Below are 18379 nucleotides of genomic sequence, written 5' to 3' on the forward strand. Positions count from 1 at the left end.
TAGGGACCACAGGCAGGTTCTCAGTGGGGGCTGTGCACCCTGGTCCTTAGGAAGCTCCAGCCATGTTCAAGACTCTCAGGGCACTGGGCAAGTGCTCGAGTGTTGTGCTCTTTCGGATTTTGACTGTGTCAACCAACATGGTAAAAGGTGTTTAATTACAAATGTCATAATTAATCGTTTGCACACATGATAAGCATTCTTACACTATAGATGCCTACGGGATAGGGACATTCCCATCAAATCAGTTGCAGGCATTGAGCTCCTCCGGTCCTTCAGAAGAAACGTCCCAGGCCAGGAGCCACAGGAACAGTAAAGATGACCCCTCTTCACGTGATACCAAGTGGCTCTGCTCCAGAAAGTGTTTGCATTTTAACAAGGAAGAAAAACTTCAGTGGTAAAACCACACTGAAATTCCAGACACTAGTGAGTAACTAAGGGTCTGGCAGAGACACAAGAGGGGCAGAAGAGAACGTCCGAATTCACAGCAAAGACAAGGGCACACCAGAAAGGAAAGCTAGGATGTTAACTTGGGGAAAGGAAGGCAAAAAAATCATAAAATTATGTTTCAATGAAAAAACTGTGTTAAAATGCTTATAAAGAGACACATTTGTGTCCTTTGTAAATATGACTTTGCTATAAAATGAACGGGGTCTGGCTGGAAAGAAGCTATTTACCCGTTTTTTTCTTGCCTCAGAATGAATTTCTGTGTATTAGCTTGAGAAATTGGGGAAATAGATGCAAAAACTCAAATGACAGTAAGAAACAGTGGAAAACATAGAAATATTTCTGGAGAATATAGGCCAGAATTCTTCCTAATACCAAGGGGAGACACAGAGAGAGAGAGAGAGAGAGAGAGAGAGCGAGCAATGTAGCAGAGGGACTTCAAAAAGTGCAACCCAGCAATCCCACTACTGGGTGTTTACCCCAAAGATACAAATGTAGTGATCCGAAGGAGCACCTGCCCCCCACTGTTTATAGCAGCAATGTCCACAATAGCCAAACTGTGGAAAAGAGCCCAGACGTCTGCCACAGATGAATGGATAAAGACATGGTTCATATACACATATTACTCAGCCATCAGAAAGGATGACATCTTACCATCTACATTGATGTGGATGGACCTGGAGGAGAACACTCTGAGTGAAATAAGTCAATCAGAGATTGATTCATGAGATTATTCACTCATATGTGGAATATAAGAAACAGCACAGAGAGTCATAGGGGAAAGGAGGGAAAACTGAACGGGAAGTAGTCAGAGAAGGAGACAAACCATGAGAGCGGTTTAACTCTAGGAAACAAACTAAAGGTTGCTGGAGGGGAGGTGGGTGGAGAATGGGGTAATTGGGTGATGGACGCTGGGGTGGGTACGTGATGTGATGAGCACTGGGCATTATATGCAAGGGTGAGTTATTGAACTCTGTATGAAGTAGAGATGTAATATTTGTTGATGTAATGAAATTAATGATGTAATATTTGTTGGCTAACTGAATTTTAAATAAAAAAAAGTTCAGGAAAAAGAAAAGGCAAGTGTCTGTAAAAGCGAAATGACTCATGATAACAGGGAAGATTATGAAAAATGTAAATATTGACTATACAATATCAGTGGGTAAGCCAAAAATAAGAGTTAAAGAAATAAGTGAATCTGTTCATCCGATTGATTCATTATTCTTTAAATTCTTCTGCGAAGCTCACCAGGGTGGGAAGGGGCATACACCTGAAATGAAATGTGATGTGACTTCCAGGTTAAAAAGGAGGGGTGAAATTAAAGGTATAGTTACTTCTCGTCCCTTTTTCAAAACACAGAGAAAAGAACAAAAATAGTGAAATAGAGTAAAGTATCAAACATGATCAAACAAACAAGCAAACAAAAAGTCCCCCAACCTTTTTACAACCCATGAAGCACACATGGACCAAATTCAGAAAGGACACTGAAAGCTGATGGGTATCTCAAGTCTCAAGCAGGTGCAAAGTTTCTGGCCAAAGTAACGTCAAAAATGTCTAAAGGGCATAGGCAATCTGTCTTTGATGAGAGTGCTAAGAGGCACAGTTTAAGCCCTAGAGACAAAGTTTGATATGGCATAACAGAGGGAGAGACAGAGCTAAGAGAAAATGTGTTAATATTGTATTCCTATTTACTTTTGTATTGTGTTACTGTATTCCTTCTAGCCAAGGAAGACTTCCAGAGGCAATGACATGCCTATAGAAACTCCAAGGGAATAAGCCAGTAAAAAGAAACAAAAGATGCACAGGCTTGGATTTTCTAGATAATTCTTTCATGCACAGAGTATAAGCCTTTATACTTTATGCCAATGGAAATTTTCTCTTAGATGATTATTCTGATAGAAAGTATTTGAATTTTATATGTCAAGTCCAAAGAAGGAAATACTAAATAGTATGGAAAGCATCTAACTGTCAGGTTAAGAAACAGAATTTGGGAGATTTGCTAGATGGTTTCCATATGAGCACCCATTTATTTTTTCAAAGGAAAAAGATGAGGGAATGAGCAGAAGAGTGTAATCAGATTATAAGAATCTCCTTGTGTTGCTTTCAAGAGCTAAGGACTACTTCATCCAAGAAAATACAATTTAGTACACAGGAAAAGCAATTCAGTGATAGTCTGGGTACTCACTAATTGGTCTTAGAACAAGCATCTTCTGCCAGGTATAGATCTGGGAGGATTTTAAAAAAACAACTTTCTGACTCTGCCTAACATGGACCTTGGGCTTAAAACACATTCTAGACCAGATCACCTGGGCCTCTGTTTATTCTATACAATGGCTGGCAAAGGAAAGGTCTGAATTTGAATTAGGTAACACGCTCTTCCTTGTTTTCACAATTTGAGATTTACAGGAGTTCTCTCCCTCTTTTCCTGGTGATCCACGGGTTAAAATCTATAGAATCTCACTGGGCTCTGGCCCTTTAAAGAAACATGGTTTATGGACGGATAATGGATGAATAACGGACTTGTGAAGGAAGTCAAGCAATGGAGGGACTCTAACAGAAAATAATGAAAATCAATGAAGCCAGAACAGACCCAAACATAAAGCAGCATTTACTTAAGTGATATTAGCCTATGGCACAGTCGCGAGAGCGAAGCAGTATGAATTAATGACTTCCTCTCTCGAGTTTAAAAAATACTAAAATGGTCATAGACCCAAGGACCATACATTTTAAGTTCGGGCTGCTAAAGACACTGCTATGGGTTGAACTGTGTCTCTCTAAAATTCATATGTTGAAGTCCTAACTCCCCAGTAGCTGGGAATGTGACTGTATTTGGACATAGGGCCTTTTGAGAAGCAGGTAAGATTAAATGAGGTCAGTGAGGGATCCTAATCTGATATGACTGATGTCCTGATTGGAAGAGGAGATTAGGACACGGACACACATGTGAGGAGATCATGTGAGGACCCTGGGAGAGGAGGCCACTCACTGGCCAAGGACAGAAACCTCACAAGAAATCAGCCTTGCGGATGCCTTGATCTCGGACTTCTAGCCTCCAGAACTGTGAGAAAATAAATGTCTGTTGTTTGAGCCCCCAAGTCTGCGGTGCTTTGTGACGGTAACCCTAGCAAACTAATTCACAAATCTGCTATATAACCAGCCCTTCTTTTTCTCTTAGAAGTCTGAAATAAGACCCAAGTTTCTTTTGTGGTTAGATGCATTCTACATCATACTCACAACCCCAACAGGAAAGGCCAGGACAGCTAACATCCAGTCCCGGAGAGAGATGAGCTTCTTGAGCTGCCTTTCTTGTTCTTGGTTCCCACTTCCTCTAGTCAGGAGACTGGAAAGATCAGTCAGCACGCAAATGCCAAAAAAGACAGCCTGGATGACCTGGAGGGAGACAACAGCTGGTGTTAGTCAGGAAGATCCAAGGAGGCCCCAGCTGTAGGACAAGCGAGCAACAACTTTATGACAGACATATGATAAAAGAAGACCAGAAGCATACTTAAAAGACTAGCCCTACAAAAAAAAAAAAAAAAAAAAAGAGGAAGATATTTACAAATTGCTCTCATGGGTGAGAGAATTCATCCTAAAAACACTGCTTCCATTTTTGCTCACCTCAGGACACGTGCGAAGTAAGCATGCACATACATATCTAAATAGGTCCAACAGAAAACAGTATCAAATATCATAATGACATGTCCATTATTCTGAAAATATCACATCTATGATCTAGTTATATTGACTAGTGGGGTTTAACAAATGTTGAAGAAAGACAAAGAAAAGAATCAGAGTAGCCTGAATAAGAAACAAGACACTTTTGTCTGAATGTGAAGAACTCTTCCTATGCTCTCCTAAATTTAGAAATTTTCTTGCCAAAGCTTCTAGTCCTTGAGTCACAATCAAATGAATGCAATAATCAAAACTGGTACAGAGTGATTTTCTGTTGTCAAACCTAAATGACCTAAATAACCTCTTTCTCAGGTTATCTTTTTTTGTGAAATAAAATCTTCCCAAAGTAATATAAACAGAGATAAACCACACCATATTCCCAAAAAAGCTTTCTGTTGTACATTCCCAAATCAATTACAAATTAAATTACTTATATCAGCTACGTGTAACTTGGACTATTACAGGGAGGACTCTGAAACTCTACAATTCAGTAATCTGTGAAATTCCCAAAGTGGGGGCAAAAGTATTAGTGATCCAGAGCTGTGAGTAGAGGCAGGAAGCAACTGTCATATAGCTTAGCAAATGATAATTCAAATTATGGAAAGGGCAGAAAATACATTCCTTGGGCTTAAAAAGGCATCCATTTAGCACCAAGAATAGATTCAGGGTAATTTTTCTGGCTTCTTTTACCAGAAATCATTTACTGATGGTATATTTATAAGAGATACAACTTTACTCACTACTTCTTTAGAAAACACCAAAAAGTGTTGCGTAAATGTCCATGTTGGCTGTGGAAAGAACTTGTGATTCAGTGGATGAGTGGATGAGTTCCTCACTGAGGCACAGAACAAAGGGAACAACGACCCTCACAATCACGTGGTTCCATCCTTTAGCATAGTACTCCATACTCAGATTCTCAATCATTCTGTTCAAATTCTTATGTAAGCCACTTTGAAAATTCTGAATAATGGAGATTCCATTGCTGACCTTAGTGAAATAAAAATCCTGCAGTATTTTTACATAAAGTGCAACCGCTATGGTCTTCCCAGCTCACCCAATCCTGCCATTATTAACCAATCTTAGCTAGAGTAATGTTCTCTTCCTTCTCATACCTTAGCCTGTCTTATAGCTTCAGTGACTTAAGGTTTATTGTTATTCTTTCTACAACCAGAAAAACCAGAGTGGGAGAAGCTGAGTCTGCGATTACTGAGCATGGCCCGATTGAAGGGGTGGCAAGAATCATGTTATGATGACCAGACATAATTTCAATGACTCAGGGAATAATTTTACACTTAGGAAAACTTTTCATACCATATCTTATCACTTTAGATGTTTGATCTTTACATCAACCCTAAAGGGCTTTGAGAAATTGGAGTAGCCCGGCTGGGGAATAATAATCTCCAAGCCAGTTTGGTCAGTGAACATATGAAAAGGTGTCCTACCTGATCAATTATCAGGGAAATGCAAATGTAGATGACAGTGAGATAGCATTTCTCACCTATATAATTATCTATAATTTAATTCTGACAATACCACTGGTTATAGAGATGTAGAACAACTGGAAACCCTACAGTGGGAATGCAACTTGGGACAACCCCTCTGAAGAATACTTGGCAATATCTAGTGGTTTAAAGATGCATATACCCTATTATCTAGTGACTCCATTACAGAGGGTATTCCCTTACTGGAACTCTCATACATGTGTTCTTGTCACATGCACACAAAAGTTAATTTCTGCATTCATTGCTTCAAAAAAGTCAGCCTATATGTCTCAATTATTGACTGGATAAATAAACAATGCTATATCCATACAGTGGAATTCTAAGTACATGTCCGTTTTTTATTGTCACAACAAAACATTAAACAAAGGAGAAAACAAAAAAAAATGTTACATTTTGCCAGCATTAAAATAAATTTCAAAAGAATGCAAAGATAATTTTAAGGATGCATGTATATAAAGTAAAATATGAAGAAATCCACGGAATTAATAGCACTGAATTCAGGTACCTCTATAAGGAGAATAAGACTTGGGGCACTTGGGTGGCTTAGTTGGTTTAGCATCAGCCTTTTGCTCTGGTTGTGATCCCAGGGTCCTGGGATCAAGCGCCCCCCCCCCCCCCCGCCCTTCCAGCTTCCTACTCGGCAAGGAGTCTGCTTTTCCCTCTCTCTTTGCCCCTCCCCCTGCTTGTGTCCTCACTCTCTCTCTCTCATGAATAAATAAAATCTTTAAAAAAAAAAAGAGGGTAAGACTGGAGGAAGGACACAAGGGCCTCAACTGTGTCAATAATACTTTATTTCTTAAGTTGGTTATTTAGGTATATAGAAGTTTATTGTATTATTTTCTATGTACTTCATTATTATGAAATATTTCCAAATACCTTAAAAATAAAAGGTAAACAGAATGGTTTTCATACTTTGGGGATGTAGTTGGCTAGTCTCTTTCAGCTGTTATGCTTCTAACTCAGTTTCCTCTATTTTAAAGATGGGCTAGTAATAGCAGGATTTAGTGAGCTCCAAATGAAGTGAATTTTAAAATTTCATGATCAAGTAACTGCTACCAGAGTTGCCTTCCCACTATAAACAACTAGACACTTGTGCTAAATATATAAATCACTTTTTCATATATTGAACTTTTTCCTCTGCAATGAGCCAAGAAATCTTTTTTAATTAAATGGCTCACGTGATGAGGTTAGGCCCACCTTGAATAATTCTCCTTTTGCCACATAAAGTATTGTAATTACATAGTTGGTTGTACTCACAGGATTTTACAAAACCCCATGGGAGGAGATTATACAATGGTGAGTATCACTGAAAGTCATTTTATTATTCTACATACCACAAGCTGTGGGTTAAATAATTTTCAGAGCTCATGCAGAATGAAGAGTTATTCAAGTTCTGACCAGAGAGGCCTTACTGACTACAACAAGCATTCAGTAGAGACCTAAGAAGTTTATTACCTAAATAGTGATGTTAAAGTAGCCTTGAAATAAAAGCTACTTTACATCCACCCCAACAATACTTCAAAACAATCATCAAAAAAAAAAAAAAAGCAGCTGATCTACAAGTAACTTAAATACCTGTGAAAACAAAATTCTACAATTTTTAAAAGATTTTTATTTATTTATTTAATTGACAGAGACAGCGAGAGAGGGAACACAAGTGAAGGGAGTGGAAGAAGGAGAAGCAGGCTTCCCACTGAGCAGGGAGCCCAGTGTGGGACTTGATCCCAGGACCCTGGGATCATGACCTGAGCTGAATCAGACACTTAATGACTGAGCCACCCAGGCGCCCAAAATTCTACAATTTTTAAAGAAATATATCAAAATCCAGACATTTGACAATATCCAACATTATAATATTCAACATTTAATCAAAAATTACTATATTTTCCAAGAAGTAAAGAAATCTTTAACCAAGGGGAAAACAAAGAAATAAAAACAGATATTGAAATGACAGAAATATTGGAATTAATAGACAGGAACATAAATCACTAAATTAAAGTAAGTTCAAGAAGTTAAATGAAAAAAATGAGTGAAAATAAAAAAGACATTAAAAAGAACCAAACTGGGGCACCTGGGTGGCTCAGTCAGTTATGCAGCTGCTCAGGACATGATCTCAGGGTCCTGGGACTGAGCTCCACATTGGGCTCCCTGCTCAGTGAGAAGTCTGCTTCTCCCTCTGCCTCTGCCCCTCCCCACCCCCGCTCATGCTCTCTCTCTCAAATAAAAAAAATCTTTAAAAATTAAAAAAAAAAATCATAAAAGAACCAAACCGAACATTTAAAAATTAAAGACACTGCCTGAAACTTAAAAGCCACCTGGTGGAAATAATAGCAAATTAGACACCTGCAGAACAAGAATTTAAAAATTGAATATAAAGCATCATAAACTATCCAAAATGAATCACAGAAAGAAAAAGATTTAAGGGGTGCCTTGGTGGCTCAGTGGGTTGAAGCCTCTGCCTTCGGCTCAGGTTATGATACCAGGGTCCTGGGATAGAGCTCCGGGCTCTCTGTTCAGCAGAGAGCCTGCCTCCCCCCTCTCTTGGCCTGCCTCTCTGCCTACTTGTGATCTCTGTCTGTCAAATAAATAAATAAAAAGAAAAGAAAATTGAAAAAAAAGAAAAAAAACTTTAAATATCAACAGAGTCTCAATGAACTGTGAGAAAATGTCAAATGGACTAACCTAGAAAAAGTATTAGAAGAAATAATGGCTGAAGTTATCCCATAACTTCATTAAAACTATAAACCCACAGATCCAAGAAACAAAACAAATGGAATACACACAAAGAAAACTACATCAAGGCATAGTACAATCAAACACGGAAAAACTAACACTTTAAAGCCACTGGAGGAGGGGTGCCTGGGTGGTTTGTTCAGTTGAAGGTCCAACTCTTGATTTTGGCTCAGGTCATGATCTCACAGTCCTTGGAGCCAGCCCTACGTCAGGTTTTGTACTCAGCAGGGAGTCTGCTTGAGGATTCTCTCCTTCCCCCATTTGCACACACATGTACTCTCTCTCTCTCTCTCAAATAAGTTAATAAGTCTTAAAAAAAAAAGAACACTGGAGGAAATAGACATATCACAATCAGAAATATAAAGATAAGAAACCTCAGACTTTTCATGTAAAACAACACAAGCCAGAAATCCATGGGATGATATCTTAAAGCCCTATAAGAGAGAAAATTTCTCAAAGGTGAAAGACTTTTTCAAATGCTGAAAGAATTTATTGTCAATAGAGTTTCACTACAAGAAATGTCAAAGGAATGGAAAACATGATACCAATTAATTTCAAATCTATACACAGCAATGATAATTACTAAAAATAGTATATATGTGGGTAAAATAGAAAATATTTATCTTTTAATTTATTTTATTTTTTAAAAGATAATTGACTAATGCAAAAATATGAGAACATATTGTGAGGATTTAAACACATTCAGAAATAAAATTACAGCAGCACAAAGGGAAAGAGAGAAGAAATGGGAGGCATAGGTTGTTAAGTTTTTAATTTTACATAAAGTGGCACAATATTATTTGGCAGCAGAGAGTAATAAGTTAAGGTGTGTTCCATAAACCCTAGAGGAACCACTAAGAGAATAAAATGGAGATCTTCAGCTAATGCATTAGTTGTCTGTGCTGCATAACAAATTACCACAAATTCAGCAGCTTAAAACACCACGAACTTGTTCATTCACAGTTCTGTATTTCTGTTGGAAGCCTGGCTTCTGTGCCATCAAAATCAAGGTATTGGTCAAGCATGGTTCTTATCTGGAGGTGCAAAGAAAGGAGCTTCTAAGATCACTCTAGCTGTTGGTAGAACCCAGTTCTTTTTTACTATAAAACAGAGGTTCATACTTCCTTTTTATGTGTTGGCCAGTCATTCTCAGCATCTTGGATCTGCTCTCCTGCCCTTGTACCTGATCCCACCCCCCAATCCTCAAAACCAGCAACAGAATAGCAGATTCTTCTTGTACTTCAGATCTCTCTGACTTTCCCTTCTGACATCAATTTAAAAAAGCTTTCTGCCTTTAAGGACTCATGTGATTAAGATCAAGTCCACATGGGTAATGTCCACTTCTTAAGGTCAGCTCTGCCATACATAAGGATACATAATCAGAGAAGTTATATCTCATTAATTCACAGGTTCTCAAGGTTAGACTAGGGTATCTTTGGCAGCCAATTTAGAAACTCTGTCTATCACAACTAATAAGTTAATACTGAATATATATATAAATACTGAATATAAATATATAATATATATATATATACTGAATATAAAATGGAATACAAACAGTATATTAGGGTAATCCAAAAGAAGTCAGAAATTGGGAAAAAGGAACAAAGGCTAGATGAGACAGAAAAAAAACAGTAAGATCTCAGACTTTAACCCAATCATGCCTATAATTACATTAAATACAAATGGTTTAAACTCTCCCAACCAATATCAGAGATTGACAGACTGCATTTAAAAGACAAACAAAAAGCACTTTAGGGGCACCTGGGTGGCTCAGTTTGTTCAGCTTCTGCCTTGGCTCAGGTTGTGATCCCAGGGTCCTGGGATCGAGCCCCACATCGGGCTCTCTGCTCAGCAGGGAGCCTGCTTCCCCCTTTCTCTCTGCCTGCCTCTCTGCCTACTTGTGATCTCTGTCTGTCAAATAAATAAATAAAATAAAAAAAAAAGCACTTTAAGTCAATAGGTATGGATTTGTTAAAAGTAAATGGATGTAAACACCAATTTTAAGAATGCTGGAATACCTATATTCATAATATAAAAAAGTAGGTTTCAAGATAAAGGATGGTACCAAAAATAGAGAAAAACATTTCATAATGATAAAAGGGCAATTCCTTAAGAAAGTATAATGATCTTATAAAGCAAAAATTAATTTAATATGGGAGTGAATTACTCAATAAATGATAATAATTTAATGATAAATAATTCATTGATTCTTGGGAAATAAATGTCTTTATGAAGATTTAAAAGAAAAGGAGAGGAGAAAACTTAAAATGCAAAGGGGGAAGAAAGGAAAGGGAGGAACAGAATCTCATATTCGAGAAGAGAAAAACAAAAGTAAATCTGCAAATATAAATGTAATAGTCTGAGTAAGAGTTGGCCAAACTTGGAAGATTGTATTATGAAGTCTTACGCCCTTCTACAGTTGAACCATCTTCTTATCCCGTGGTGTCATCTGACACAACAGCCCCCTTACTATTATCTGGTAGCTCACCCTGTCCCTCTCTGTACACCTCTCCACTGGGTCTCCCTGCCTTGTAATCACAGTGCGGACTCCCACTTCACCTGAACTGCTATGGAAGACTTCTCCAATGAGTGTGTGGAGATCAGGGAAAGGAAGGACCACAAAATGATTTTCTACTCATTTCCAACTATCAGGAGACTGAGAGGAAATTGTTGGGTTTTGTTAGTTTTTTGTTTTGTTTTGTATTTTAACTCACAGTGGCTAATTTTCAAAAGATAATCCCTAAATATTATAGAACAGTCCACCATTCTGTAGGGAGGAGCATGGACAGAATTTTGCTTATGTTGCTCATTTAAGCAGTCAGCCAGTACTGTTAAGCTAACACTTTAGATTTCTGCTGCTTTATGAGAATTTGATTTGAGCTGACAGGCAACAAATCGCTTTAGAGACATTGTACTCTATTGCCTATCTGTATCATGTTGTCCACTGCAACTTAAAATTCATTTAAGAATGGGAAAGTCGTATGGAGATGCACAAGTGAATCTTAAGTAGGATTACCTTGAAGCATTATTTGGCTCTGGCCACTCTGCAGAGCTGGCATTTCCAAACCATCAACTCAGCATGACACACATATACACCATCTGGCTTGGAGTTCTGAACAGGCTGGCTGCTCTTATTATTTTGTATCACGTGTAGAAATGAAGTGGTCAAATGTACCGTATCTCTCCAAGAAATATAAATAGGAATTTATCAGAATGAAAAAAAAATCCCAGGATATTTTGAACTCACTCTAGTATTTGTTCCTCTAAAATGTTCTCTACTGTTGAATAATTTCTTCTGCATCTTCTCTCCACCCCCTCAACTCTCTCTGTCAAGAGATAATACATTATTTACTGAGTCATTTTAGGGTTAGGATTCATTTCCACTAGTATGGAAATGTACCCAAATTCCATTCATATTTTTATCTTTTCTTACCCATAAGTGGTTTTTATCAAATTAACTTAATATTATTTTTCTTTTTTCTCTGGAATGCACTGAACTATTACAATTCGTTTCTAGCATAGGGCAAATTCATTAGACTTCTACCATTTATTCCCCAACATATACGATAACGGTTTATCCAGAATAGGTTTTATTTCACTTCATTAGGATCACCTTCAACGTCCTCAGTTATATGTAATTACACCAAAGATTTAAAAGAAAAGGAGAGGAGGGGCGCCTGGGTGGCTCAGTGGGTTAAAGCCTCTGCCTTCGGCTCAGGTCATGATCCCAGGGTCCTGGGATCGAGCCCCACATCGGGCTCTCTGCTCAGCAGGGAGCCTGCTTCCCTTCCTTTCTCTCTGCCTGCCTCTCTGCCTACTTGTGATCTCTGTCTGTCAAATAAATGAATAAAATCTTTAAAAAAAAAAAAAAGAATAGGAGAGGAGAGGAGAAAATATCTATATATCAGGTTATGTCATTACCATAATTAGTTGCTAATTTACATTTCCATCTAACAGGTCAATTTCAGGCAAGAATAAAGAATGCACCAAAATAAGAAAAGCAGCATTTTACGTAACAAATGAGAATCACTGTTTATATTAATTTTTAAAAACCACAGTATGCTTCTCTTGACCACTGGGAGTAAGACTTCCAATGGCTTGTATCATGTACCATGTTTTGACTATTTTGGATTTCATAAGATTAACATAAATATTACCATAACATTTGAAAATGTTGCCTATTTTGAAGTTAATTTAGACACAGTGGACAGAAGAAACAAGACAGAACTCTAAGGGGTAACAGTGGACACTGGAGTAATGTGGATCACGGGCTGAAAGAAAACCAGAAAGAACAGGTGGAAAGAAGGCAGTCAGTTTTACAGGTGTCATAAGGGAGGGCCTGGAGGAAGCCCCTGTATAAGGATCAGAGCATTAACTAAAGGGAAATTTAGATAAAAATGAAAGCAATTCATGGCAATATCTGTGTTCAGTGAAGAGTGAATTTGACTGAAAGAGTGAACATGTGGGAAGGATATAAGGGCCATAAAATAGCAGTACTATAAAACACAATCTTCAAGGAATTCCCCCCTCTATTCCACAAATAGCATATTTTTTAACAGCACAAAATTCCTTCTTCTTGTTATTAAGATAAAGTGTGAATGCCCAAAGGATTTCAGCACCACGAGACAATGACTCAGTATGAGGTCAAATGAGTGAATTCTGCAAGGATGTCCTTTGCATTTGTTTCCAGTGCATTCCTTGCCTGAGACATCTGATTATCTATAGCAATTCTACAGTCCCAGAAGTCCATCAGATATGGGGAGGCAGCAATCAGTCACATCTTTGGACGCTACTCTGTAGAGAAATCAATGTCTTTAAAACTACACAGACTCTCTCCGCCTCCCTCATCCACGGAGACTGTACCCGTCACATGCGCTGGTTGGTGAATTTTCCTCTACTGCCTGCCCTGAACAAGCCAACGTGGTTCTCACACTAGTGACTATACCTCTGTTTTTCTAAAACATTTAAGTGATGTGCTGTAAGCCCAAGGTTTTTCAAGAAATCTTCACCACAAACATTTTTGAGGAGATGGACTCACTGCATCCTCAAGCCCGTGGTTTTCAAAATGTGATTTAGAATCCTTGCCCATGTACGCAGACATTTACCTCATACTGCTCTATCTCATTACTGAAAATCGATGAAGTAAGCCGTAAGTCACCACAGGCAAGCAATCCATTCAGAAAGGCAGAAAGAAAAATAAGCTTTTCAGTCAGAAATAACGCACTTCAATGAGCAGCTTCGGAAAGGAAAGCTTGTCAACAAAATTCATTACAATATCACGTAATTGCTTTCAATATATAAGGAGCAAGGAGAACAGTCATCCAAAGTAGGCATTTGGATATGCTTCACAAAGTAACGGGTGCAATCACACCATGTTCCAGCAACAGCCCGTTAAAAGTACAGTGGGGACCCTTCCAGAGACTCCATTCGAATCTGCAAATAATGAGAGAAAATTCCCTTCGGGTGTTCTCACTTCGTTTCACTGATACTATGAGCTACCCAGAACCTGTAGGCTTAAAGACTTTTTAAACTATTAATATTAACACAAATCCCTTTTTAACACCGAATTAAACACACCATTGATTTATTTAACAAATATTTATTGATCACTGTGTACAAAGCACTTAGTGAACTAGTAATGCAGAAACGCGGGTTATGAAGTGATCGTGTGTTGAACTGCAAATGCGAAAGTGCTTAGAAGTGTCTAACCTCTAATCTGGTGGAATCTATGTCTGTTAAATACATGATATCTAGGTGTAAGCACAATAATAGTGATAAACAATTACTGAAAAAAATGTTGTGTCTTAACACAAATCTGTTCTGGAGTGCATTACCTGTCCTAACATCAAAAATGTGGTCCCACTACCTTTTTCCTCATTTCAGCAGAAGATGATTGAAGTGCCAAATGTAATCATTAAAGAGCTAGATAAATCTGAAAACTACATTAATAAGGTCCTTGACCTGAATAAGACCAAATCAGATCTTAATTGATTAGATGATATAGAATCAGATAATCATACATAACCTGTGTATAATCTGTATATAATAAAATAAATTGCATATATTAAGAACACATACACATATACATGTGAACTTGTGCTAATAAAAGCAATATGAAGATGTGGACCCTGTTCTTAGAATTTTCTATTCTCAATATTTAATAATCTACTGATTTTGATCTAACATTGAGTCTACACAAAGTCTATGTCTGTACAATTGTAGACAACTATTTGGCAGGGAACTGAATGGCTAACATAGTTACAAAGGTGCTCTGTTTCTAGATACTGATTTCTGCCTTCAGAAACACATCTTTCAGACAAAAATTTCTGGATGGCTTTGAGAGATCTCACTCCTTATCAGCCAGTATTTGCTCAAATTGGCCAGTGTTCTACCATATTCACTAATTTAATATGCCATTTTGAAGTTTACTGTTAGAGTCTGAAAAGTAGAAGATGAATCATTCTTTTCATGTCTATTGTCCACTATTTCATGTAAGACTCTACAATATTTGCCTCTAGATTGGAAATATTAATTAAATCCCAGACCCCTTATAGTTTGAGAAAGTATGAAGCTACTGTTCAAAGAGTCTTCCCACCATCTAACTTAAGTGACAATGAAAATATCAGACAAAATTAAAGGTCTCTAAGACATTTTATAATTTCATTAATGACACAGAAAAGTTAGATAATACCAAGTAGGGGAGATGATATGGAACAAATTAGTGGGAGTGTAGCTTGGTTAAATCGCTTTGAAAGACAATGGTATTACCTAGTGAAACTGAGGATTCATATACCTGTGAATGGTTTTATGTACATCTGGAGTTCATAAATCGGAGTGAGATTGGAGATTTAGGTATAGGCTTTCATCCTTCAGGCTAGTATGAAATTAAAGAAAAAAAGATACGGTACCATTATATACTATACTAGGAAACAAATAAATACATTCAATTCTCAGTTACTTAGGTAACAAAATAAATACAGCCATTATTTTTTAAAAAGATTTTATTTACTTATTTGTCAGAGATAGAGAGAGAGAGAGCACAAGCAGGGGGAGTGACAGGGAGAGGGAGAAGCAGGCTCCCCACTGAGCAGGCAGCCCAATGCAGGACTGGATCCCAGGACCCTGGGATCATGACCTGAGCTGAAGATAGATGCTTAACTGACTGAGCCACCCAGCCATTATTTTTTTAATGAAGGTATTACTTTTAAGTTTTTCTTATAGGTTCAAGAGTAATTTAATGAACATAATTCTGAATCATAACTAAAGTGTAGTATGATTTTATAATGTAATATGATTTTATAGTTCTTTAAAGACTTGGTGACATTTAGAACACTGGAACTATAAGTTTATGTTGGGTATTAGAATTGAATTTATTCATTGTTCTTAAAAAATGGCAGAGGTTTAATATAAAGAACATCTGAGCTATCATAGGAGAATAACTGTAAGGTGTAACAAGAACTCTAAATGGTACTCTGTGGCTCAGAGAGACTATCTAAGGAAAGAAGAACTTAGAAGAAGTTGTCCTTCTCAAGGATGGGCTTCAGAACTCACTGGAGGAGGTAGGTTGCAGCCTCTTGGATGGTGGGAAAGTTCTCTGGGTTGCCTGGGCAAGATCTGTGTCCATGGTCACTAGGCCTAGGTAGCCTTCCCAAATGCAGATGAGCCTTGGCTGATGTGCGGGAGGAGGGATGGTGCTGAGCAACCATTGTGGACAGGAGACTGGAAGCCCGAGATACCCTTCTTGGGAGGGCTACAGGGATGTGGTCAGTAAGGGTCCACACTCCCCTGCCTGTGACAGGGGAGAAGTAATACTAGACATCCTCCTCTCCAGGTGGCTGATCCATGGGGCAGCAACTAGAGCCAGTAAGTAAAACCCCTTCCTCATGCCATGTCCCTTCAGCACCCTCCATTTAATGTTACTGTGAAGGAGAAAGTCTGGTTCATTATGGAAGAGCAGATATTACAGCGTTAATCTGGAGCTGAGAAACAATATATACTCATTTAATTCACCACGACTTCATTGGTATTTAATAGCACTGACGACACTGTTTCATTTATTCTAATGAAATGCAGAAGAATCAGGGACGAATATTTGCTTTTAATTATTCAGCCTAGCAACAGGAGTCCTACCTGACTTTGGGCCATTTAATTATTTTATGTTATCTTCCATAGAGAGTAAATTAGGAAAACCAATGGACATATTATCTTAACATTTTAAATATGGTAGAACATTCAAGGTGGTCTATTTTTCCTACTAATTTGTGAGACTCGTGTTAGGCTAAAGTGAAGGGCCAAAATGAAATATTGCATACGTGCTGAAATTTAACCAATCGTTATCATAACCTTCTTGTTCATTTCAGAATTGTAATGATAAAGAAAACAGAAAACAACCCAAATGTGCACAAACAACCATGGATAAGTAAATAGAGATATTAGAAAAATAACATGGCAGTGAAAATACAGTTACCTGTATCAACATAAGTGAATCCTTCAAGCATAATGTTGAATAATAAAAGTAAGCTGGAGAAGATGGAAAAGCTATGATATTATTTAAATACAGTCTTAAAAGAACTGAATAATAATCCACAGTATTAGCCCAGGAATACACATGTGGTAAAACTACAAGGAGAAGACAATGATAATAAAATGCCACTCACAGCCGAGTTAGACCTCCCTCTCCCCTTCCCAGTACATAGCTCAAGTCCCCTTTTACCTTGTTTTTCTGACCACCTGATTCAAGTATAATGAAATCATCAATAGTGTTGCTGTTTTATAAATTCCTGGCTCTCTCACAGGCCAGTGAGGGGAGGGTTTGGCTGTAACACAATATTGCAACCCTTGACATTGCCACACCATGTGGCGTGTAGTATTAGTACCCATTTGCCAATTACATAATTAATAACAGTGGTAACAGCTGAATGGGTGGCTGCGAGCCTGACCTGGGACTGGTAGAAGGATGGCATCAAGTGCTGAGGGCCCCGTAAGGAAGGCTCTGGCAGAGCTATATTTCGGTTGACTTGCCCTGCTGAGATACCTGTTTGCACTTGTGCATGGTGCCCTAGTTATAGTGCATCCAAATGGGATCTAATGGGTTTGGGGGTTTGGAAGGCAAGCCCAGCAAGACACTAGGGCAGTATCAGGAGATGAGAGGAGGGTATCAGGAGATGAGTAAGGAGAGACAGATCACAGGGTTTTGACTAGTTACAGAAAAATCAAGTCGAGAGAGACAGAGGGAGAGAGGCACAATGGGAGTCCTTTGCCCAGTGGGGGCGGTCACCTGTCTGGTGGGAGTAAACAAACTGAAAGATGGGAGACTGTGATCAGAGGAGTTCAAGGTCGAGCTGTTCTCGAGGACAACGAGATCCAAGCGAAGCTGTAGCACCAAGCTCCAGGCTGGATCAGATTAAAAATCAGCAGAGTTGAGGACAAAATGTATTGTGAGGAGTGAATTTCATGTACTAATTATGTTATTGTAAATTTGGGGGCAAAAAAAAAAAAAGTTAAAAGAGACTGGAGTCAAAGTACAAAGAAACATTGATCGTAAAAAAAATCAGAGACGTTTTAGGAATCCATCAGTGAAGTATATCGATATGAAATACATCTCTAGAACAATGAATAGTAACTGAGTGTCTTGCATCAATTGGAATATAAACGGTGGCGGCTTTCCTTTTAATTACATTAAAGTGATGCATCTTCTTTTGACCTTGCCGCATTTCTGTTCTCATAAGCAAAGTGTGTGTTTCAATGCTAATAAATAGAGCCAGATACCAATAGCTAAAACTGTACATGGAGAGAACAGTATAAAAAAGTTGATGAGTACATATCATTTTGAGACATCAGTTTGATTTACACCTCACAGAAGGATAAAACTAGTCTCATCACCTTTGTTATGGATGGAATAAAGCAGGAAAATCCAAAATCCTCTGGAGAAGTTCCAGCAGGTATTAATAAAAATACACATTTCTGGGGCACCTGGGTGGCTCAGTGGTTTAAAGCCTCTGCCTTCAGCTCAGGTCATGATTCCA

General features: G+C 38.1%; 1 protein-coding gene across 4 annotated transcripts in view; it reads right to left on the bottom strand.

Annotated features, from left to right (window-relative positions):
• The window catches only part of AIG1 (androgen induced 1), a 247583-nt gene that overhangs the window by 188845 nt on the left and 40359 nt on the right, over positions 1 to 18379 (bottom strand). For all 4 annotated transcript variants that reach the window (XM_080805484.1, XM_080805481.1, XM_080805482.1 and 1 more), the window contains exon 2: positions 3679 to 3834. In XM_080805484.1, coding sequence (XP_080661610.1) covers positions 3679 to 3834 — 156 coding nt within the window. The remainder of the gene's footprint in view (positions 1 to 3678; positions 3835 to 18379) is intronic.

Source organism: Martes martes (genome assembly GCF_963455335.1).
Source record: "Martes martes genome assembly, chromosome: 6".
NCBI lineage: Eukaryota > Metazoa > Chordata > Mammalia > Carnivora > Mustelidae > Martes > Martes martes.